Source organism: Rhinopithecus roxellana, chromosome 13, assembly GCF_007565055.1.
Source record: "Rhinopithecus roxellana isolate Shanxi Qingling chromosome 13, ASM756505v1, whole genome shotgun sequence".
NCBI classification, from domain to species: Eukaryota; Metazoa; Chordata; class Mammalia; order Primates; family Cercopithecidae; genus Rhinopithecus; species Rhinopithecus roxellana.
The window spans coordinates 95,481,210-95,506,481 of record NC_044561.1 but is presented as its reverse complement, the minus strand read 5'-3'; the positions used below and the strand labels follow the sequence as shown (position 1 = coordinate 95,506,481).

General features: G+C 39.5%; 1 protein-coding gene across 3 annotated transcripts in view; it reads right to left on the bottom strand.

The window, feature by feature from the left end:
• TMX4 (thioredoxin related transmembrane protein 4) overlaps nucleotides 1-24,962 on the bottom strand; it is a 44,467-nt gene extending 19,505 nt beyond the window's left edge. For 2 of the 3 annotated variants that reach the window (XM_010387778.2, XM_010387777.2), the window contains exons 1-5: nucleotides 24,085-24,962; nucleotides 16,098-16,213; nucleotides 5,977-6,022; nucleotides 4,218-4,346; nucleotides 495-540 (exon numbers count right to left, since the gene is read on the bottom strand). In XM_010387778.2, the coding sequence (XP_010386080.2) occupies nucleotides 495-540; nucleotides 4,218-4,346; nucleotides 5,977-6,022; nucleotides 16,098-16,213; nucleotides 24,085-24,653 (906 nt within the window). In that variant the 5' untranslated portion in view covers nucleotides 24,654-24,962. The remainder of the gene's footprint in view (nucleotides 1-494; nucleotides 541-4,217; nucleotides 4,347-5,976; nucleotides 6,023-16,097; nucleotides 16,214-24,084) is intronic. The other variant, XM_030914744.1, reaches the window with a different exon arrangement.
• Between the last annotated feature and the right edge of the window lie 310 nt (nucleotides 24,963-25,272).

Below are 25,272 nucleotides of genomic sequence, written 5' to 3'. Positions count from 1 at the left end.
TTCTCTGTGTCTCTGCCACAACTATTCAACTCTACCATTGTAGCATGAAAGCAGTCATAGACAATAGGTAATGAATAAATGTAGCTGTGTTCCAATAAAACTTCATTGACAAAAACAGGTAGCCCATCCACAGGCTAGAGTTTGCTAACCCTTGACACACAGAACTACTTTCAGGCTTAGATAATCTTTCCTATGTAGGGAGATATGCCAATGTGAACATAAGATAAAGTAAAATCACATAAGCTCTTTTGCTTGGATGAAAGACTCCATCACTGATCTAAGAAAATAAGACTTTGACACAGTAGTTACAGGTTCCTGTTCAGATTATGCCCTTCTACATGAAGACATTACCAGCGGAAACCCCACATGAGAGTAGTTGTGGGGTGAAATTATAAATGTACTTAGAAATGTTTCTTTTCCTATTGCTTAAAAGCTTTATTTTTATTCTTAACAACCTCTCTGCAAATATAAATGTTTTATTTAAGATTACTTACCCATATCTTGCCAGAGATGCTAAAAAGACCAGCCATTCCAGACATCCTTAAAAAAAATAGAGGAAACAGTGATCATATATACTATGTAAGAAAAAATAATGAAAATCAGGTCAGGAGGACTGGTCCTTTTCCCTCCATGTCTTGCTAAATATTGCCCCCTCTCCCAGATTCGTATCTGTTCTTACAGTACTTAGATTCAGTGGCTATCATTTGAATCACTCTGCTGCAAATCTATCCCAATTCCTTGGCCCTTTCTCCTTTCATTGTACCTACCTGGCAAAAATCTCAACCCTGAGCAGCTGAATGTCTCCAGGGAAAAAATATCACATAACCAGATGACAGTTCTTTCTGCTTCATAGTCCTAAGCCTAAGTGGGCAGTTAATAATGTCCAGTACTTTATAAGCTCTAACTAAGATACTAGCCCCTTTCCTTTTCCTTCTCTTCAAAACTTGACACATCTTCCCATCCCCATGTACTCTCAGCTAACAAGCACTCCTCATATGTCACTGAAATCAGAAGCCACCACGTGATCTCATCTTCCCACTACCAAATCTGAGCCTGGGGCCCACCTGCATCCACCTTCTCTTGTTATGACAGGTAAAGTCTAACTGTCCTATCACAGTCCAATTCCTCTACTTGTGCCTTGGATCCTATCCATTTGGTCTTATTAGGACTTGGTTCTTTCTCTCATCCTCACTTCCTGCATGAGCAACTTCTCTCTCTCTCTCCTACAACAGTCTCACTGGCATATAAACATGCTCTACTCTCTTCTACCTTTTAGAAAGAGTATCCCTGGACCTCACATGGCCCTCCAGCTTCACAAACTTTTCCAGAGCACTCTACACATACTGTTTCTTCTTTACTGTATCTTTAATCCATTCAAATCTGGCTTCCACCCTTGCCACTACAGGAACACTGATTGTCAAGGCCATGATGACCTCACCATGCTTCATTCAATGTCCATGTCTCAGACTTGATCTCCCTTCGCCTCTTAATAACATGGGACACAAGAGACTACACTCTTCCTCTTGAACACTTCTGGAAAATGGCAGCCCTAGTTTTCATGTTACCTCTTGGGTACTCATTTTCAGTTTCCTTTGGCAGACTTCTCAACACAGGTTCTTAATTTGAGGGTGGCCCATGACTCATCCCCAAGTACTCTTCTCTCTTTCCTTCTTTCTAGGTGTTCCCCTCACCTCAACACTGTCTGTAGGTTTTTGTGTTCCTGAATTCTTCATGGGGGCCCATTTCCATGCATCTGATATGCTTCGAATCTGTATCCCCACCCAAATCTTAGGTTCAATTTGTGAGATATGATAGAGTTTCTCTTCAAATAGCCTAATCTTTTAATTCATAGTTACAGGCCCCCCACCCCGCCTCTTTTTTTCTGCCTTTGTTAAATGACCAGGCATGCCACAGTACCAGGCATTATCAGTACCAGCTCACATTCCTTTCCTTATTTAAAAAACAAAAACCAAAAAAAAAACCTTTCTAACTAACTACAGACACCCCTTCCTCTTTCCTCTCTCTTTTACGTGACTTTTTTTATCTAAAAAAAGTCAAATGTTTAGCCAACGAAAATTAGTTTAGATTACACACCTGACCCAGACCAATAAAAAAAGGGTACAGGGGCAAGACTTGCGTCAAAAATAAAGGCTCTCGTGCCCCTTTGTTCAAGTGTGCTCTCATGGCGACTGGCCAAAAAGGCACCCCTTTGTGCAAAAATAAAATTGCTTTGCTAAATATCCTTTGTTCAAGTGTTCAATTTCCTTAAAATTCTAAGCGTTATTCCTAATAAACTGTAATCCCTAATTCTGGAGGTGGGGTCTTGTGGAAAGAGATTGGATCATGGGGGCAGATTCTCATCAATAGTTTAGCACCATCCTCTTGGTGCTGTTCTCTTGATAGTGAGGGAGCTCTCAGGAGATTTGGTTGTTTAACAGTGTGGTGCCTCCTCATCCTTCTCTCTTGCTCCTACTCTGGCCATGTGGTGTTATGTGCTTCCCCTTCACCTTCCACCATGATTGTAGGTTTCCTGAAGCCTCCCCAGAAGCCAAGCAGATGCCAGCATCATCCTTCCGGTACAGCCTGTAGAACCATGAGCCAATTGAACATCTTTTCTTTATAAATTACCCAGTCTCAAGTATTCCTTTATAGCAATGCAAGAATGGACTAATACAGCATCCAACGTGACGGTTCTACAAAGTCTGCATCTCAAACCCAACAAGTTTTATACAGAATCCTTAATTTTCTCTTGCCCAAGGCAATAACAAGTACCAAGATCCATCATGTACTCAAACCAGAAACTTGTAAGTTTTTATTATGAATCCTTCTTCTCCTTCACTTTGGCCAAGCCTACCTTCAAAACATATTTTAAATCCACACAGCCTCTCCATCCCCACTGCCGCCACCTGACACAAGCTACCACTCTAAGGCTTGACTTGCTTCATCCATTCTTGCCCTTTCTAATCTCCTCTCCTAAGGGTCACCTTCTCCTTGTGTGTGCTGGTAACTTCCAACTTCTTTCCTGTGGCCACAGGCCCTGCATGATCTGGCTTCAGCCTGCCCCTCTTATTCAGCTCATCCTACACTCCCTTTCACTATGCTTGACACTGGTCACCATTCTGTTCCTTAAGTACACCAAGCTCCTTTCCAAACTGGGGCTTATGCATATGCCATACTCATTCCTGGGAATAATCTTCCCTCTGCTCTTTGCCTAAGCTAGTTCTTTCTGTCCTTCAGATCTCACCTAGAGGCCTCCCTTCAGAGAAATGCCTCCTGCTCCCTCCATACAGAAGAGCAGGTCCATAACCCCATAGCTATCCCCTGTCTTTGTAAAGTATGTTGCTGTGTTTTTTATCCACCCTTATCTAGACTATGATTCTCTGTACCTGCGGTGAATGTCTGTCTTGTTCAGTGTTGAATACCTAGCACCTAGAAAAGTATCTGGCTAAATCAGTGCTCAAATGGTTGTAGAATGAAATGTGAGAGAGGAGTTGTTTTTAGAGTGAGCTATGTGTGTTTCCTTAATATTAATATAGATGCCACTAGATGATTTACTCCTGAAATATTGCTTGATTTGCTCCTTTTTCAGTAGGGAAATTTCTTACACTTGTATTTACTAATATAAAATTATCTATATATATGACAATCCATTCAAAATTAAAATCAACTATGGAAAAAGTTGTTATGGTTTGGCCTAATCTAGCTCACCAAGTATTACACAGTTTGCCGTCAAGGCCAAAGCTATCCCGTGGTATTCTGCTAGGCAGCCAATGACTCCACAGGTTTTGTTTTCCACATAATATATAATAGCAATTCCTTCATAAACTATAATTCAATAAAGAGTTATTCTCTATCTCATCAATAACTTAAAAGGAAGAAGGAATGGCAAAGTCTTTCTTCCTTTTAAGTCATGATGTTGAATACCATATTTTGTAAGGAGAAAAACAGTGATCATGGCTTAGTGCAAAAGCTGGAAAAGAGGCATTCTGTAACCCACTCAAATCTGGCTACTTAATTCCCAGTGTACTAAAAACCAGCTGAAACATATGTGGGTCACAAAACCAGAAATACTGCATGGGCTAAGCATGGCCATGAGTAATCTGGATAATCGGAAGTAAGTGTGAAGAAAAACAGAGGCTTTTTTTGAGACCCACAGGCTATTAACTTAAAACCTCCTGTTTTATTAGTAACACCTTGTCATTAAAAAATTAAGTTACGTTAGAGAAGCTGGGGATTTCCAGCCGGTCAGAGGCTCAACTGACTGCCATTTCTTCTCTAAGATATAATTCTGCAGGTCTTCGAAGATTCCTGGGCCACGATAACGGCGGAATATCCCATCCTTTGCACTATACATTATGAAAACAAGTAGAAAGCAAATGCATTAAAATAACAGACGTTACAGATAATAAAAGTTAAAATAGCTATTGGCGATACATCTGAACGCCACTTGAATTTTAAATTGACTCAATTGAAAAATATATAGTTAGACATAAATCAGAAAGCATTAATAAGCTTTATTACAAGTGAGAAATCCCAACCTAAAAGCATTAACATTCTGTGTTATCACCGTACAATGTGTGACTAAACGCAGAGTTCTTGTCAGTGTTTAATATGGCAAGTTACTTATTATTTTTGCTACCAATTACTTTACTTTTTCTCTTACAATAGAGAAACAGCCAGTTATCAAGTTTAAAACATTGTAACCACATTTTCAAATTTACATCATTCAAGGCCCTCTCCTCAAACACCAACAAAAAACCTCATACGCCCTTCAACCTGCCCTCTCACCTACTTGCCGCAATCAGGGCTCCCAGAGAAGAGTCTAGGCTTGCTGTTTTCTTCTCTTTATGTCTCATTCACTACTTGGTGCAAGTGCAGGATCTGCTTCCAGGACTCCCTTGAAACCACTCATATTGGGGGTCTCCAATGACCCCTAAGTGCTGTATCTATTTGTTTCCTTCACCTGTCACTGGCATTGTTCATTCACTGCTGAATACCACTTCCTTCTTCCTTTTGCTTGGCTTTTACAACAGGAGCTCCCTGAAGTTCTTCCTACTGCTCTGAGCATCCCTTCTCCATTTCCTTTACTTACTGTCTTCCTTTGCAGAAGTCCTAATGTTGGCCAATCCCAGGTTCCATCCTTGACCTGCTTCCCTTCCTACCATACATGTTCTCTCTAGATGTACTTCAACTGTTATTTACCTCAATGCTGAGGAATTCTCAATATGTATCTCCAGTCTAGGTCTTTCTTCTGAACTCTGGATCCTGACATCAAACTGTACCTAGACTTCTCCATTTGGAACTGGGAAGGGCAAGTCACACTATCTTTTGGATTTTTGTCTCTATCTTCCAAACCTCTTCTAATTTTCATGGCTCCTAGTCTTGAAGGCAGGCAATAACTTTTACTAGTTAGTTACACATGGCCTGTTAGTAGTCATCATAGACTCTTCCTTCCCATGGCTAATCAGTCACCAAGTCCCACTGCTCCTACCGCCTATGTTTCTTTGGAATCCACTACTTTCTTTGTCTTTCCCCTGCCTGTACCTGAGTCTCTCTGGCCTCATCACTCAGCATGATCCAGCTATACCTGTGGTCCAGCCATAAAGAACTAGTTCAAAGTTCTCAAAAGGTACTTCATTCTCTCTTGGGCTTTTTTATGCTATCTCCTTTAACTGGAAAGACTTTCTCTACCTTGTTGGCTTAATGCACTCCTAGTTAGATATTAAGAATTACCCCACCTCTAATACCATCAGAGAAATCTCTGACTTCTCCTGCCCACCCCTGACATTAGGACCTCCATCTCTGCAGCACTCCAGGAAAGCTTCTCTTGTCACAGCTTTCACTCAGAGCACACCAGCCTTGTTTCCCTCACATGTTAAGCTGAATAAGTGGCGGTCATGGAAGACAACTTAGAATTCCTGGTACACGTCTATTGATTTCTAATCTTTGCAAGATTAGAAGATTATTTAAACTTACTGAAAAAATGCTGGGAGAGTGGTGACAAAGAAGCGGCCACTCAAACCTACAAGAAGCATAAACAGAATAAAAGTTATACTTAAGTCCTCCAAAAACAAGCATTCTTGAGCTTACCTTCATATCACATTATTAAAATCATCGCAATTATTGATTCACATTTACTATTTTTTTTGACTTAAAGAAATTTCATTTCTACCCATTTTTATTTACCTAACATTTTCCAGTAACTGACATACAACTTGTATCACTTGGATTGTAAGGAGGCTGAAAGGATAGAATTTAGAGCCTTGCAAACTGGGGTTTTGCAAAGTGAAATACCGACTTTCCCATTTACTAACTTTATAACTTTAGATTATTTAACCTCTCTTAGTCTCAGTCACCTTTTTTCTGTAAAATGGGTATATAAAAGCCTAACTTAATTGTTCTAAAGTTAGATTAGGGCAAGTATTATTAGGCTTAGCGTGGTGCTGGGTACATAGTGAAGGACTCAACATACTACAGATATGATTACATCAGTCATCAGTTTAAAAAGAATAAGTAATATGAAACACTTAAGATCATGTATAATGTTTATACATTTATAAAATCTGTAAGTATAAAATCTGTAAGAATATATGTACGTGAAAAGCATTTTTTCCAATTTGTTTTAGCAAACCTTTACTGAACACTAAGTACATATCAAATGCTATGCTATGTGCATGTAAAGACAAAGATAAATAAAACCCTTAGTACCTCAACAAGTATCTACCAAGCACCTTATTTGTTCCAGAGACTGTTGTTACCGCTCAAGACACATGGATGAATAAAAACATGTACAACCTTTATTCTCACAGAGCTTATAGTCTAGTAGCAGAAGGAAATAACTTATTCAAATAATCACAATCACAACCACAAACGGAGAATAATAATATCAAAAAAAAGAGTAAGTGTGCAAAAAAATGCTGAATGAGACTAGGAGTAAAGAACAGATCCTTGCCCTTTAAATGTTACAAATAAATAATATTTGCATGGGCACCAAGAATGAGTAAAGAGAATGAAAGCTTAAGGATCCTCCTGGCCAACATGGAAAAATGACAGAGGCATCATTTTAACATTTTTCCATCACAGTTGCCTTTCCCACTGTAGAACAATGTGAACAAAATCAAATATCTATTCAAATTAAGTTGCTCAAATCATACATCTCTGTGGTCACTTGCAATTCAAAACACTGCAGCTTTACTTTTAATAACATGGGAGATTGACTTTCACCCATTTTATAAATTAAATACATATTCAACATAATTTAGTAACAAAAGATGAGTCTTCTCAAAGAATTCTGTATTTTATATTTCATTTCAGATCAAGTGGATTCCAAAACATCTCAACCGTATTTAAAAGGAAACACAGTACTCTGGAGTAGTAAAAGTCAATGTCACAAAAAGAAACATTTACTACAAAAATTTGTCATTGTACACTGGAAAAAAAGGTGTGTCGCCAGTAATATAAACACAAGTGACCCAAAAATAGGTCAACTGAGGATTGTAACAAGCACTTCTAAGCGCATTTTCATCTCTCACGTTGCTTGGGATTTCACCCTGGAGAAGAACAAGGGTATCCTACAGTATCCTTCCAATTCTAAATTGCCAGGGGAAAAATACTTAAAATAAATACTAAAATAAATACTAAAATAAATACTTAAAATAATACTAAATATTTAAAAAACTAGTATATGCCTTTGGTTTAAGATAATTATTATGAACAGTTTCATACATTACTTCTTACCTAACTATAGATTCTTATGACCTGCCAAAAATCTAAGGACAGTTACGGTATTAGGGATGTATATTTTATTTGTATGGTTTTTTAAAATGGAATGAAGAAATTAAATAGTATCTCATCATGTCTTAACATTTTTTACTCAAATTTTATTTTTATCTGAATAAAGAGAAGATTTCTATTAAATGTTAGGTATAACTTAAAGTGATTTTTTAACTTGCTCTTTAAAATCTTTTGTACATTCTTAGTCATCACTGGCTATGACAATAAATAAGGAAGTAAATAAATAAGTAGAAAAATATTTCATAAAACACATTTAATTATACAATATATAAAACATTTCCAGATTCAGGAGCCTTTAGTCTTAAGTCTTTTAGAAATTGCACCTTATTTCAGAAAACATAAATTATCTTTACAAATAAATGTACACATGAAAATCAGTGAGTACTGCCAGGCGCGGTGGCTCACGCCTGTAATCCCAGCACTTTGGGAGGCCGAGACGGGCGGATCACGAGGTCAGGAGATCGAGACCATCCTGGCTAACATGGTGAAACGCCGTCTCTACTAAAAATACAAAAAAATTGGCCGGGCGCGGTGGCTCACGCTTGTAATCCCAGCTCTCAGGGAGGCAGAGGCGGGAGGATAGCTTGAGCCCAGGAGTTCGAGACCTGCCTGGGTAATACAGCGAGACCCCATTTTCCACAAAAAGGAAGAAGAAAAAAAAAAAAAAGACACACACAAAAAAAAGACAAAAAAATTAGCCGGGTGTGGTGGCGGGCGCCTGTAGTCCCAGCTACTTGGGAGGCTGAGGCAGGAGAATGGCATAAACCCAGGAGGCAGAGCTTGCAGTGAGCCGAGATCGCGCCACTGCACTCCAGCCTGGGGGACAGAGCAAGACTCCGTCTCAAAAAAAAAAGAAAATCAGTGAGTACCAAGAAAAGGTGTCAAAGTGACAGATGGTCTCTGAGGTTCTTCTGCATCTTTCTGGTTCTGGCTAAAAGGAATAACTGGAGAGTTGTTCCCAAAATTGCTACATTAAAGGGTATAATAACTTTATGTTTCTTGATATGAATTGCTATGTTGTTTCAGTGACTACTGTACCAATTTACAAGGCCATGAAGGTTTATTAAAATAAAGACCAATAAATTATATCACCTCAAGATTACTTTCATTTATGTTTGTATTTCTTCAAATGACAACCTATGTGGAATATTAATAAGGTTGCAGCACCCACCTCAGACACGAGTTCAGTTTGCTGCCTGGAATAATATTCTGTCATGTAAAGATATATTCAGTAATATCAACAACAACAAGATCCAGAACAGACAAAATCCTCCTTGGATGATGACACACTACTAAATCCTTGTAGATCCAACACCATAAGAAATTCATCTCAAAAAAAAAAAAAAAAAAGTCACTTCTGGGAGGCTAAAGGACATCTGAAAACTCGGGTCTCATCTCAGTGCTCCAAAAATGTCTTCTAACCTTTAACACTGATTCTATGAAGTGTCAAGAGAAATTTTCATTACCTGAAAATTAAAACATGACCACTTGGAACACAGAAGCACCATCTGAGGTTGTGGCTTCAGGGTTTAACAACAGTAAGTTAAATGTGGATCTTGACAAAGAATTTGAACATCATAATAGCAGCTTGTTTCAGGGTAATAGTTCACTGCAATAACTTCAGTAAGCTTGAAAGAAACAAGTATACTCCCAAGCTTTTCAGTAAAAAAGGCCACAAAGCCTTCCAAATTTTCTACATGCCTTTTTCACTTTAACGGTTGCTTCCACTTTAAAATGAAGACTATGATGCAACATAAAGTGGGCACAAATGGAGAATGCAGGATAGATTTTAACATTGTATCAGAAAACTTATCTTAAACACATGCAGCAAAAGAAAAATTAAAAGTTTAGAGAAAGAAAAAAATTATGAAAGAGAATTACATTTTGATAAGCCAAAACGCAACAGAAATTATTTAAGTTCAGTATTAAGAAAATAGAGATAGCTGCCGGGCGCGGTGGCTCAAGCCTGTAATCCCAGCACTTTGGGAGGCCGAGACGGGCGGATCACGACGTCAGGAGATCGAGACCATCCTGGCTAACACGGTGAAACCCTGTCTCTACTAAAAATACAAAAAACTAGCCGGGCGAGGTGGCGGGCGCCTGTAGTCCCAGCTACTCGGGAGGCTGAGGCAGGAGAATGGCGTAAACCCGGGAGGCGGAGCTTGCAGTGAGCTGAGATCCGGCCACTGCACTCCAGCCCGGGCGACAGAGCGAGACTCCGTCTCAAAAAAAAAAAAAAAAAAAAAAAAAGAAAGAAAATAGAGATAGCTAATAGCTGTCTATTAGCAATTGTTGTACTATTTATTAGCGTGTTACCTTTGTCATGTTACTAAATCTATCCTAGCCTCAGTTTTCTGAGTAAAACAGAGATAAACGTTTGTTGTTGTTATCACCAAAGAGGGCAGCAGAAGGAAAACACAATGAAAAAAAAAAGGAGAATTAACCTTACCTTTGAGATTGAAATAAGGTTGTCAGCATAATAGAATACAAGATAAAATTTACAACTATAAAATTAAAAATGTAACACTAAAAGTACAGCAAACTAAATTGGCTTCTGCATTAATCAGTAGTTTTAAAGACAATGCTTACTCTTGGCTGTGGAAGGAGTCTGGCTTACCTCTAATCTAGTGAAATAGCCATCACCCACGGGGGCTCTATGAGCAGCTGCTGTTTTCCTGTCCTTGACAACTAAGCTCATCTGCATAGAACAGAAGGTTCAAGCATATACTCATTAAATTTAATTTCTCAAAGTCAACTTAACTGAAACATCACCTGATCTATGCAGTATTTAACAGGCAATGTAATATAACCTAATCTAAGGGCTGCCCTTTGCTCGGCTTCTGCATCTCAGCCATCAAAATGCAACGTGATTATAGTCGCTTGTCTTGATGATATGGGAGAGGGGCAGCCGAAGTGTTGGGAGGGGAAAGAGGGGCCCCTGGAGAGGGCGCCACCCTCGGGGCTGTGCCCATGGACCTAGGCAAGAACAGGCATTTCTGTTTTTGTGCCCAAATTTGGCATTTCCCAAGACCACCCTGGCCCGCCACACCCCCATCCTGTGCATATATAAACCCCGAGTCTCTAGCAGGCACACAAACAAGCAGCTGGGCTTCAAGAGGAAGACATGGGCAGAAGAACACACAGGGGTTGGACATCAAGAGGATGCTGAGAGGAGCACGCCAGCAGAAGAACACACCAGCAGACACTGGCAGAGTTTGGCCAGTGTGGTTGGAGGACAGACCAGCCGCTGGGCGGCCCAACTCTAGGGGAAAACCACCACCTTCCCACTCCATTCCCCTCTTGCTGAGAGCTACTTCCACTCAATAAAACCTTGCACTCATTATCCAAGCCCACATGTGATCCGATTCTTCTGGTACACCAACGCACGAAGCCCTCTGTCCTTGTGATAAGGCAGGGGGGTCTAATTGAGCTAACTAACACAAGCCACCTATGGATGGCTAAACTGAAAGAGCACACAGTAACACACCCCCACTGGGGCTTCAGCTGTAAACATTCACCCCTATATGCTGCGGTGGGATCGGAGCCCCACAGCCTGCCCATCTGCTTGTTCCCCCTGGAGGTTTGAGCAGCCGGCACAAAAGAAGCAAGCTACATCCCCATCGCACATCCTGTGAGGGGAGAAGGGAACTCTTCCCGTTTCATTGATAAATCTTAAATCTTACTTTAAAATACTTAAAAGAATATCTTAATAGATAACTGATGGAAGAGTTACAAGAATAACTAAAGAGTATGCATGACACTTCAAAAATTATTGTTTCCCCTCTTTAAATTTTACTTACAGGGAAATAATTGAAATTACTCCTTACTAGCACTTTTGTGGCAAGGCAAGAATACACTAATGAAGACCTGCAACCAAATAGAAATTTGTATACAGAAATACACAGTGAAGTGCTCACTGTGGGGAAAAATAATATCATTTCAACGAGTTTCTACTGGTCATTCAAGATGTCAGTGTTTGTAAAAAGGAAATAAATAAATTGCTTCCAAGATGGAGGCAAGCTGCCCCAAAGGCTTGCCAGTGAGTTAGTATCACATTAAGACCAATCTTTCTTCACTTGGCTTCCAGACCCTCCTACTTCTCCCTCTCTCTCTTATCTCACTGGTTTTCCTTCTCCTCTGATGGAACTTCTTTTTTTTTTTTTTTTTTTTGAGACAGAGTTATGTTCTTGTTGCCCAGTCTGGAGTGCAATGGCACTATCTCGGCTCACTGCAACCTCTGCCTCCTGGGTTCAAGCGATTCTCCTGCCTCAACCTCCCAAGTAGCTGGAATTATAGGCACCCGCCACCACGCCCAGCTAATTTTTTGTATTTTTAGTAGAGACAGGGTTTCACCATATTGGCTAGGCTGGTCTTGAACTCCTGACCTCAGTTGATCCGCTCGCCTCGGCCTCCCAAAGTGCTGGGAAAACAGGCGTGAGCCACTGCACCTGGCTGCAACTTCTTTTTTTCTAAATGTTGCAGTGGTCAGTTCTCACTACTCTGGCACACACATATCCTAGATAATCTGAATTGTTCTTCTAGCTCCAATGCCAAGTATATTGATGGGCCTCAAACTTACATCTCTATTTCTTCTCTATTTGGATGCCTATTTAACATCCCAAACTCAGCCCCTGTCCCAAACCTACTTCTCCTTAGTCTTCTCCATTTTCTCCTTTTCCACCCCAGCTGGCAACCAATCCATCAGAAAATCCTCGTATCTCAAGAATCCCACCACTTAACACTGCTGTTACTAGTCCAAGCCACCATCTTCTCAACTCTGGACTACTGATTTACCTCTTAACCATTCTCCCTGCTTCCTTCTGATCCCCTGTAGTCAATTTTTTCACATAGCTGCCAAAGGAATTATTTTAAAACATACATCATATCATATATCTCTCCTGCTCCAATCTTCCAGTAGGTCCCTATCATACTTTGTAGAAAATCTAAACTCCTTGCCACAGCAACAAGACCTCACAGGGTGTGGTCCCTAGCTACTTCTCCATCCCCATTTATCTCAAGTACTCCATCGGTGGTCCTATTGTTCTCCAGATAAGCCAGGTACACTCCTACCTGCACATGGTGTTTGCTCTGCCTGGAATGCTCCTCTCACAAAGCTTTTGAAATTTACTTCCTCAATTTATCAAGACCTCTGGCTAAATAGGTCTTGAAAAATCGAAACCTATTTATCTCTGCTCCTTCCCTGGCCATCCTAATTTAAGAGGTAGCTCCAATCATTTTGTACATTTTTTTTTTTTTTTTTTTTTTTTTTTTTTGAGACGGAGTCTCGCTCTGCTCCCAGGCTGAAATGCAGTGGCGCCATCTTGGCTCGCTGCAAGCTCCGCCTACCGGGTTCACGCCATTCTCCTGCCTCAGCCTCCCGAGTAGCTGGGACTACAGGCGCCCGCCGCTACGCCCGGCTAATTTTTTTGTATTTTTAGTAGAGATAGGGTTTCACTGTGTTAGCCAGGATGGTCTCGATCTCCTGACCTCGTGATCCGCCCACCTCGGCCTCCCAAAGTGCTGGCATTACAGGCCTGAGCCACCGCGCCCGGCCATTTTGTACATTTTTATCCTACTTTTTCTTCATATCCCTTAGCACCATCTGATATTATTTGCCAATTTTCTTTCGTTACTATTTATCTCCTCCACTAGAATGTAGCTCCATGAGGAGCAAGGCCTCTGTCCTCCTTATTCACCTTTGTATCACTGGTATCTATTACAGGGCCTGTTTATGGTAGAAATTCAAATACTTGTTGAATAAACACATTACTTCTAATCGCTATTAAAAGATTAACTGAAAGCATTAAATTTGTAATTCAAAGTAAAATTATAAATTTAAAACCATATAATATAAAATGAAATATTTTCTAGGTCTCTCAAATAATCATGACGTATAAGTTTATCTCCTATTTTTTATGAGTCGCACTTTTTAAATTTTTATCATTTAAAAGAATTCTAGAGCCTCTGCCTATAAAAAATTGTTCAAACATACAAAATAATAATCTTTTGTTAGACTTCGTTTTTTCAGTATTCCTACAGAATTCCAGAGTTTTTTCCTTCTTCTTTAATGAGTATTTCAAATATATATATGTCAGATATATAAATAACTGAGTCAACACTGAATGTATTAAAATATTTCTTAAAATCAATCTATCTCTTATTTCATCATCAAGAAAACCTAATCAATTCATAATGTTAAAAATAGCTGCAAGTCTACATTTTTAGAAGGAAGGACTATAATTAAACATAAGATTTGTGAACCCATCACAAGCCTGTTTAATTCTTTTTTTCTTTTTTTTTTTTTTTTGAGAGGGAGTCTCGCTCTGTTGCCCAGGCTGGAGTGCAGTGGCCGGATCTCCGCTCACTGCCAAGCTCCGCCTTCCGGGTTTACACCATTCTCCTGCCTCAGCCTCCCGAGTAGCTGGGACTACAGGCGCCGGCCACCTCGCCCGGCTCGCTCTGTCACCCAAGCTGGAGTGCAGTGGCCGGATCTCAGCTCACTGCAAGCTCCGCCTCCCAGGTTCCCGCCATTCTCCTGCCTCAGCCTCCCAAGTAGCTGGGACTACAGGCGCCCGCCACCTCGTCCGGCTAGTTTTTTGTATTTTTTAGTAGAGACGGGGTTTCACCGTGTTAGCCAGGATGGTCTCGATCTCCTGACCTTGTGATCCGCCCACCTCGGCCTCCCAAAGTGCTGGGATTACAGGCTTGAGCCACCGTGCCCGGCCAGGTTTTTGCATTTTTTAGTAGAGTGGTCTCTATCTCCTGACCTCGTGATCCGCCCATCTCGGCCTCCCAAAGTGCTGGGATTACAGGCTTGAGCCACCGCGCCCGGCCTAATTAACAAGTCTTATACCTGATTTTATTTTACTTAAACTCTAAGGATGAAAACAAGTTTCCGGCAAAAATGTATCTGCAGTGATTTAGCCTCCAAACAGAATTAACTTATTATAACAGCCAAAATCTTGTCCGTCTCTAGATGGAGGACAGGCAGGTGGATTTGTTTCAAATGCTTACAAAGATAGAGGCATGAGGATTCATGGCTTTTAATAGAAATCTCGCTCCATGCATTTGTTGATACATCAGTTTTAACATGTACCATCTATTCTGTTGTCAAAGTAACTGGTACTTCATTACTTAGTGTTTTTTGAACTCATAGTTTATCATAGAAAATAAATGTCTACACTTCTGTGCCCATCTTCTTTTTGCCCTTGTAAAAGGATGAAAGGATACAGTAGGTATAAATTGAATGTCAATGAAAAAGATGACTGTTAAAATTTGAAAATAGCCACATTTTAGAGATTTAGATTATAAAAGGCCAACTTTTCTTCTCATTTTATACATAATATACAGTTACTTTAAAACTGCAAACACAAATTTATTGTATATATCTTTCCAGAATTTAAAAGTCTCTATATCGCTCCACTCTTTGGGGTAAAAATGATTCATTCTTGTGAAAAATTATATCATTCACAGCTAATCGGTGTAGACAGAATGAGAGAATTAGAAATTCACTCTCTGGAACCACAGTGAAATATAATATCTGATTCAGGCATTCGTGGATCTTAAAACCCCAAAGAATCATCCCAGAGGTTATTGCTAATCACAATGTGAGATCCTTTCTTCATAACTGAGATACTTAGTGTCACCACCATATCCAAGTGCTCAAACTTAACATTACTAATGGTGATAGCATATCCCTTCTAATGAGATGTAATATGAACTCACAGCATCATCTTAGAAGTACTCTTGCCATAAATGTCTAACCTAAATCATGCACCTAAACTCTCAGTTTGCAGAACATACTCGTATAAGTTAATATTCTTATAAGTTACATGTTACCATAAGGAAACAGGAAAATCCTAGCCTTTTCTTTTCAAAATATCAATGTCATTTTAAAAGATGGGGGATAACTGTCGATTACGAGAGGCTAAAAAGACATAACAACGAAATGTAATTTATGAACCATGATTGGGTCCTCAGTCAAAAAACTATACAAAAAAAAAAGACACATGGGAAATAATTAAGAAGCCTTCAACGTGCTAAAGAATTGAAGGGTAAATTATCATGATGTCGATAACTTACTTTCAAATGATTCAGCAAAATAAAAATAGAATTATATATGCAAATATGTATGTGCAAACACATACATGCAGAGACAGATCCAAGTAGGCCACCTGCTAATTAAAGGTGGCCAGTTCATGGATAATCAATATCCCAGAGTCTCAACTTTTCTATATGCTTGAAAAAAATTCAAAATAAAAAGTCGTTAAACTTTCGCATTTTATGTTCAACATTTACAGTACCTGGTTCTTGAATGACATCTACCTTCCCCACACTGATCTGAAGCATTTCACCATTCTTTGCAAAAGTCTCCCATTCTGAATCAGTCTGCTGGCAGGATGGACACCACGGGGCATAACTATAAGAGAAGAATGAGAATTATACTGATAAACATACAGAAGAAATCTGCAAAACAAAATAGAGAAATCAAGTATTTAAATTAAAAAATAAATTCTTAAAAAAGGGGAATTATAAAAAGAGGCTTTTCCGAAGTCATTTGACATAGAAAAACAGAAGCACACTGTCCCCACTAGGATTTAATGTATGAATGTCAATTCTATAGGAAAAAATTTGGCCAAAGTTTGAGAATATTTCCAATAATTATTATCCATAAACATTTTATTTCAATGCTATTCATACAATTTTTTTTCTCTCCAGATAGCTTTTGATCTTTGAGGGTAAGCACTCTTTTCAGTGCCCCACTAAAGGAGAACAATTTTCACAGGGTGCCCCTAAACTAGCCAAACCAGTTTCAAATCCATCAGAGCTATAGATCTGATGGGCAGAGACCAGATCTGTTGCTTGAGCATCCTCAAGAACGTTTCCAAAATCTGTGGTAATTCTGAAACATTCTGAAAAGGAAAGTAGAAGCTATCGGCCAAACCAGCTCTATCCAACACTTTCTTAAATTTAGCAGGAGTTAAAAATACCTCGACTTTCAAGTCAGAACCCTACTTTTTACAGTATTTTTCATTCAATAAATACTAAGAAAGCACTATGGTAGAAGCTGAGAGTACAACTGTGAAGGAGATTTGGTGCCTCCTCTCCTTGTGGATGGTACAATCCAGAGATGAATAGAGATACGCATGGGGGCAAAAACTATACTACTCTTATTTTTGTGTCTGCTTAAAATTTTTCATAATAAAGTATTCAATAAATAGAGAAATACACCAACTTGTGGGTAAGCAGGCTGAGCATTTTTAAAATGTCAATTCCCTCCAATTTATTATCATTTGTTCCATTCCTGAATTGTTTTTACAAAATGTGGCACCTATTATTTCTGTATTAAGGGAGGAAAGGGGCCAGGGGAGAGAAAGAGAAGTAGAAAAGAATGCCTGCCAATAGAATTTAACACTCACACACTCAAAATGCCTTAGGAAGGGAAACAAAGTAAGGAGAAAAGTACAAAACTGATCAAATCCTGTAACAAGATTTAGGCTCATAGGTGCCTGTCAGGTCATCATTTACAAATCCCTTCAAAATTTTGAACTGTGCAAAAGCATGCTGGTAAGTACCATTCAAAAAAAACTCAATGCAATGACACACATAAACCAACTTTCCTGAATAACAAAACAAAAACAAAAAACTGAAATTGTGCAGGATTTTGATATTTCACATTATAAAAGATGAGTCAGGGGTTAAAAAGCCAAGACTAGGGGAAGGAATGCGTTTATTTCACAAAAAGTATTGAAAATTAGGCAGAACCCAGAAGAGAACGGGCTACCCCAAGGCAAAGCAGTCATTACTTTCTCCAGACAAGCCCTAGAAGCAGCAAGACTTAGCAAGCACAGTTGTTTACCATCTCTAGAAAAGACTACTATATAGCTTTTTCCAAGATCATGCTAAAACGTCATTAATCTTCCTGACATTAATCTGCTGACATCTCTGAATGTAGACTTTTTTTTTTTTTTTTTTTTTTTTTTTTTTTGAGGCGGAGTCTCGCTCTGTCGCCCGGACTGGAGTGCAGTGGCCAGATCTCAGCTCACTGCAAGCTCCGCCTCCCGGGTTTGCGCCATTCTCCCGCCTCAGCCTCCCGAGTAGCTGGGACTACAGGCGCCCGCCACCTCGCCCGGCTAGTTTTTGTATTTTTAGTAGAGACGGGGTTTCACTGTGTTAGCCAGGATGGTCTCGATCTCCTGACCTCGTGATCCGCCCGTCTCGGCCTCCCAAAGTGCTGGGATTACAGGCTTGAGCCACCGCGCCCGGCCTGAATGTAGACTTTTTAAAACATTCGTGTCTCTGTATTTCCAGGGCAAAGTACATTCTTAATATACAGTAGGTATTCAATAAATGTTTGCTGAATAAACAAGTGTATCAACTTTAATGTAAATCATATTCTTCATCTGAGAAAATAGCTATTTTCTACGTAGTTTCTAAATATCCAGGTAACAGATGAGACTCAGGCAGTGGGCAAACTTTAGGGAAAAAAAGGAAGTCTGAATTATTAAGTACATTTCAACAGGCATTCCATGATATTGGATAAGAGCTCTGCCAGAACAATCAGAAAGATCAATCAGGAATTAACCATGATATTCTGGACAGGTTAATGATATCTCCCTGCCTCAGTTTCCTCAACTATAAAATGGGATAACAGTAGCTACCTTAGAAGGTTACTGAGAGATTAGATGAAATATAGCAGGCACATATTTCTTTAATAGGAGCAACCATTAATACAAACGTCATTTGTAATATTGTTTGGGGTTCAAGACACTTTTATGATGCATTAGCTCATCTGACCTTACAGCCTCACTGCCAAACAGACAAAGCAGGTATAGAGATGTGTTTAAGACCACTCAGAGCAAGAACCCAGATGGAAGTATTTCTTTGATAAAAATCATCAAGGTATATAAAACTCAACACCAACATGCCGAGGGAGAAAGACAGAAGTTATAAGAAAGTAACAAGAATAAGGAATTTATCTTGAAGTAAAATATAATATAATGAACTTCAGATCCTCTTTATTTCCCAAGGACTCTCTTTGTATATAAGTCACAGGCACATTTGCTACATCAGTAATTATTAAATCATGCATGTTTCATAATTTAAAAAATACAGGCCTTAATCTCTAGATAGGCTATTACTAAGTTAGTTTTTGGTGAAACTGACCTTCGGATATACAATTATAATACGTCCTCATATATGCCATTAAGGTAATTTTAGATATGCCATTTCTATATAGCTGCTATCCACTGGTCTGTGGCATTGTTAATGCCATTATTTCAAAGATTTAATCACAGCTGATTGGAATGCACCCAGATGTTCTTTCAGTGGTAGAGATAAGCCAGCTCTGAGTCCTTAGCATGGGAACTGGTCCATTGTTGCTGCAGTTTTTAAAGTTTTTAATATTCTTTTGTATCTAAAGAACAGTCATTTGTATAAGAATTTAGAAACTAAGTAAAATACTTCCAGGGACAAAATGAATGCAGGGATCAGTCATGTGACCTTCATGCTCATCTCTCGCTCTGTGCACACAGATACATATATATATATAATTTATGTATATATGCATAAATTAAACATATCAGAAAGAACTGAACATGATCTTCATTAATATTTATTTCATACTAGTTCGCATTGGCAATCTTCTCCTAAGAACTATAAAAGATATGACCTGCCGTAACTTTGCCTCTTACACATAATCCTTAAGAGGCTCCAAGAGCAATTAGCTCCATTATAGTCATATAAACTGTCCATTGTTATCTTTTCTACTGAACTTTTGTTGACTTGTTTGCAGGTCACAGTGGTATGTAAAATTAGTAAACTTCATAAAGATATTTGAAATATATTCCAGATAGCCAAAAAGCTCTGGTAAATTACACCAACTTATATGTCAGTGTAATGTTTTTAACCATTTCTGGGAAACAAAATTCAACAGCACGCTTTCGTTGTCCATGTTAGTATTCATGTACAAATTGACCTGAGGTTCTGCTTGATGTAACGTGGTTGAAGGGATGTAACGTGGTTGAAGGACCTTGAATCTTTTACTCCATGAACTTACTGAATTTGGTGTAAGATTTCATTAGGTGTGCTAAATATTTCAGAGACGGACTTACTTAAAGATATTTCCTAGAAAGGAAATTTTATTAACGATAAATTTTTATTTACCAATAATAAACAACTCTTCTTCTGTTTTGACTCTAATTTCACCAGTGCTTCTCTACACTCTCTTTTCTCCTGACTTTAAACTCTTTGTGGAAACTATCTAAAATCAAACATTTGCATGTTATTAAATACCCATAACAGTACCTACAGCAGTGGTTTTCAATTAGAAGCATTTGGAAGTGTGCACAGGGGATGGGAGTTATAATTTTTTGATGTCGCATGACTGAGACTACTACTAGAATATAATGGGCAAGGATGCCAAAGGTTCTGCAACATGTGGGCCATTCTCGCACACGAAAGAACTGTCCACCCAAAATGCCAATAGTGCCCTGTTGGGAAACACTGATGAATGTCCAATACAGAGGAAGCATTCAGTAAACATTTACTAAATCAATGGTTATAACTTATACTACATACTTTCTTCAGAGCACAGTAGGCCAATCTCTTGGAAGGCTCATTCTTCTTCACCTTCCCAGCTCCCCAACACTGAACCTGACACACAAGCACTTAATGACTATCTCTCAAACATTCCATCAAGACATCAAGACAATCTATTAAACTGCAAGAAATGCTAACTGTTTGACATGGGCAAGTTAAGGTAGTGATGTTCAACACATTCTTTCCAGGTATAAAGGAAGGCTGCAAAGCTAATACTAAAACCCAGATGTCCTATGGAAATAAACACAGCTTTGCTCCATCACCAGGTGTTTAATTTAAATTTTGAAACATGATCACCCCAAGAACAAAAATAAGAAAAAGCAATAATTTGTAAAGATTTATATGCTTTACAGAGGTAAATTAACCCAAAGACATACTTTTCCTCTTAGTATCAGCTTGAATATCAAAATTAAGCCACTTGGCTATCTATTTCTTCTGGGGGAAAAGGCCACCAGAATGTATCATGTTACATACTTCTGTGTTTCAAAAGAACAAAAGTCATTTTCTCCAGGACTGACATAATGAGAGCCAAGCAAGTGTTGAAAGTAGCAAAAGGTTGCAAAGGAACTGAATGAAGAGTAGTATAAAACAATGGAAATAGAGAAAAGCATGCATCAGAAAGTCTTTTAAAGATTAAATCATTTTTCCTAATTCAGAAAAAGGGCAAACGAGTATACAATAAGCCCATAGCCGGGTGCCTGTAATCCCAGCTACTTGGGAGGCTGAGGCAGGAGAATCGCTTGAGCCCGGAAGGCAGAGGGTGCATTAAGCTGAGATCGCACCACTGCACTCCAGCCTGGGCAACAAAGTGAGACTCCATCTAAAAAATGATAATAATAACAATAAGCCCATAGAATTAAGGAAAATGTATATAGCAATGGGAGAACTCTTCAGATTTCTAAAAATGTCAGAATAGAAATGGTGAATTACTGCAAATATACTTTTAACAGATATATTTTTAAAACACTGGAAATTCAATTGCAAGAATCCAAAAAATTGACTGTTTGAAAGACTAAGAAAAAATAACCAAATTTAATTTCATAATAGAAGCTTTTCATGTCTCAGGGCTGCCAAATACTGCTAGATTCTTAAGAATAAATTATCTATACCAACATAACCAGAAACTGCATTAGAGGGGATCTGTATGACACAGGGTATAAAAGAAAAAATTCGCAGATGAAAGAGAGCATATAAGCAAATGAACAAATAAGAACTGTCATTCAAAGTAATGAATACATTTTGATACTAGTGGAAAGTTTCTCAATCTGTTTCTTTAAGAAGTTAACTACAACAAAAGCTTCTCAATCTGTTTCTTTAAAGAAGTTAACTACAACATCTTTGAACTACTAACAATTTCCATTTATGTATGACCAGTTTATCTGAACTAAGTATTAAGATGAAGCTAATTTTAATGCATTTTGTTTTTCTCTGTTATATACATCGAAAAAAAAAATCTGGTAACATATAGGCTATTTAAATGAACTCTTAGAAATTCACAGTAGGCCTATAGTGGTAATGAGGATATAATGAATTTTATATTTTTTTAAGTATTGGATTTTTTTTCACAGCAAGGAGGAAGAGTATCACCTAATAATACAGAAAAAATAGATCACAAATAGATAAGAACCAAAATATTTCTTTAGGATGAGCACTTGGGTTTTAATATGTATAAAGAAGTTGGATAGAATGGTTTGGATCAACTTTCCTTTACAGCCTTGCTTCCTAGCCACCTATTCTGAAGTGCACTCGATAAAAAGAGAACGTCTACTAAAATGACCTTGTGTCTACACAGCTTACTTCCAGATTACATGACTCATCTTGCATCACGGCCCAAGCATATTCCATACAACTGGACACATGACAAACTCAGAGCAATTGATTACTATGTTTAGGTTTACACATTCATAAAAAAGTAAAATTTGAACCATCAACATGGCCAAGCACAGGCGTTGTTGGCTCTCACTCATTTAAAAACTTATCGAGGCTTTATTGTTCTTAATTCTATTACCAAAAACAAAGCAATTCCAAAAGGAACCATAAAGGAGTTAATGTCATTAAAAATGAAGCCTTTCTGTTTTAACTTTCCTTACATACATATGCAAACTCAGTTTTACCCCGAAACATGACATCTAGAAAAAAGTACATTTTGTAAGCACCTACTGAAAAGAGAACTTTCTGTAGTATTGGCTGACAAAATGCAGTTTATCTCAAAGTCTTAAAATTATTACAAACATGGAAGTCTTAATACAGCTCCACTTTTTAAAGTTTCTCAAATAGAGTATGACCCCCTCAACTCCTTCCAAAAATAGTTAAGTGGAATATTTTAATAATTCATGTCTACAGCTCCCTTTAATAATTTCATTGATTTATTATGATACCAAGGGTATTTCATTTTGAGGTCTAAAATATCTCCTTCTTTGTGACTAAGAGGTAAATGCACATTTGAAGGGGTGACATACCTTATGTTCTTTGAGTAATGTAATCTGCTGTGTGACATAACTTTTGGCTCTGATCTCACACTGAGGTTTTCACTCCATAGGCACCTGCTTGCAATCTAAATTGAAAGAATCAAAACTTGGTCTTGGATAAAGGAAAGATCCAATTTTCTGTCTGTGTCCTCAACGTAAAACAAATATTAAATAGTAGTATACAGATTGCCAGAAACCACAGGCTAAAGAGATGTGGCAATTTCCTGAAAGATTTTATGTTGGGCGGGGAGGGGAGAGAGATGAGAGAGAGAGTCTCAGCAATCATTTCCCGGGACATTCTTCATTTTCCCTGCAAGCCCACCATGATGGCCTCTCAAGCCCATTCAGACATCTGCCCACCGTCCACGGCAAGCCTCTTTCAAATGGCCACTTCCTATTATAAGTTTAAACTATAATCAACAAATCCTTTTCTTTCTCCTAACTCAAAACTGTAGTTTCCCATCTCCTTAAAGAAAAGGCACTATCCACCATTTACCTTCTATTGTTAAAAGGGGCAATGTGTATGTTCTTTTATGACACAAGCACAATTATTAATATTACCCAGAAAGCCCTACGTTTAGAAGTTATAATAAATGTCAACATTTATTTGAAATCTTATTGTAAAACTTAAAAGGTATCCATATTTATGTTTTATTTTCACAATGACATCTCAAGGTCTTCAAAAGGAAGACTACGATACAAATGGCCTGCCCTCACCGTGCTGCGATTCCTTCAACAGGTAACTTGCTTAGCCTGTGCTAAATATTCATATTGCTCATGGATGTCACTGAATGTCCTTTCCCTTCCAATACATACCTATATCTAAAAGCACACGTTTTGCTTGCAGATTTTCTCCCTTCCCTTCTCCTCCCTTTGGGAAGCTGCCCAGTCCACCCCGAAAACACTGTCCCCCCCAAAGCGAGGGGATGTGCTGCACCCTCGGCTGTCACCGCGAGGGCTGGACGCGCATGCGCAGCGCGAGCTGCCCGGCCCCAGCGCCGCAGGTCGTAGGCAAGGCGGGTCCGGGGACCCCAGGTCGAGCCCAGCGGCAGTGTAGGATCGCGAGCGGCCCGGCACCGGCGCTGCAGGTTGTTGGCGGGGCGGGTCCGGGGTTTTAGGTTGAGCCTAGGCGGCAATACGGGATCGCTAGCGGGCCGCGCGGGCTTGGGAGGGTGACGCCCGCGAGGACACTGCGGCGTGCGGGGCGGGCGGGCTCACTCACAATTTCAGCATCCACTCGCCCTCCATCACCAGCGTCCAGTTGGAGGCGGTCATGGGCTGGACCCGGCTCTGCTCCGCCGGCAGCGCGGCCTGCTCGGGGCCTGCCGTCGCCGCCACAGCTGCGACCCAGGCAGCCAGCAGCGCCAGTAGCTGCGGGCCATAGCGCCCACCCGCCATGTTGGGCGCCGAGCGAGGCTCCTCGGCCGGGAGTGTGGGGAAAGGCAGCGGCCAGGCCCGCAGCCTCGCTAGCCCGCCCGGGTTTTTCAAGGAGGCGGGAGACGCAGGGACCACCCCGCCTACGCCCGGCAGCGCAGACAGGCGGTGCTCGCAACGCCGCGGCGGACGCCACCTCTTATTGTCGCTTGCCCGTCGAGGCCACGCCCCCTCCCGCCTCCACTTGCCGTTGCCCGGGGTGTCTGTTACCTCAGCAACCGCCGCCCTTTCTTCCTGACCGCCAAGCTGACAATAAACAGATGACCCAATGTTGCCTAAGTTAGAACACGCACCGCTGCTGCCCAGGCTCCAGTGAGGGCAGGGTTGGCGCGTGTGTCCTTCTCTAAAGGGAAACATGGCCAATAATTTTAAAATCCATCCCCTCTTCAATAATAGCAAACATAAAAGCAACGGGATGCAAAGTACACTTACGTTTAATGAAAAATGGAGGGACGTAGTATCTCTTGCTGAAGAGAGGAAAATTTAAGTACTCTCTGCATGTGTATATTGAAGCATCACTAATTGAGGATATTGATGAAACTAGGCTATGCAATTGCATTTTGTTTTTACAAAAAAAAATGTTAATTTCGTAGAAACTCTTAAAAACATGGGTAATAACCGATAAAATGAGTCAGTTAAGACTATTGCCACCTGCAGTAACATGGACCTGACATTTCTCTTGACTACAGTTTTGTCAGATCTAAAATGAGGGTAGCCTTAAGTGATTTCCAAATTTCTTTGCAGGTCACATTAGATGAATCTGTACCTTGGGACCACCACACTGTTAGTGTGTAAGACTGGATTACAATTAAAGGATGAGGAAGCTTTCTCAAAGGGTGCTTTGTATGTGTTTACTAGTTGTGCAAACTACGAACCTGGGTAATGTGGTTAATAGATCATGAAAAGGATGTGGTTTCTGCCTTCGGCTTAAAACAAAGACTAAAATAAATTTTAAAAATAAGACTAAAAGTACTTC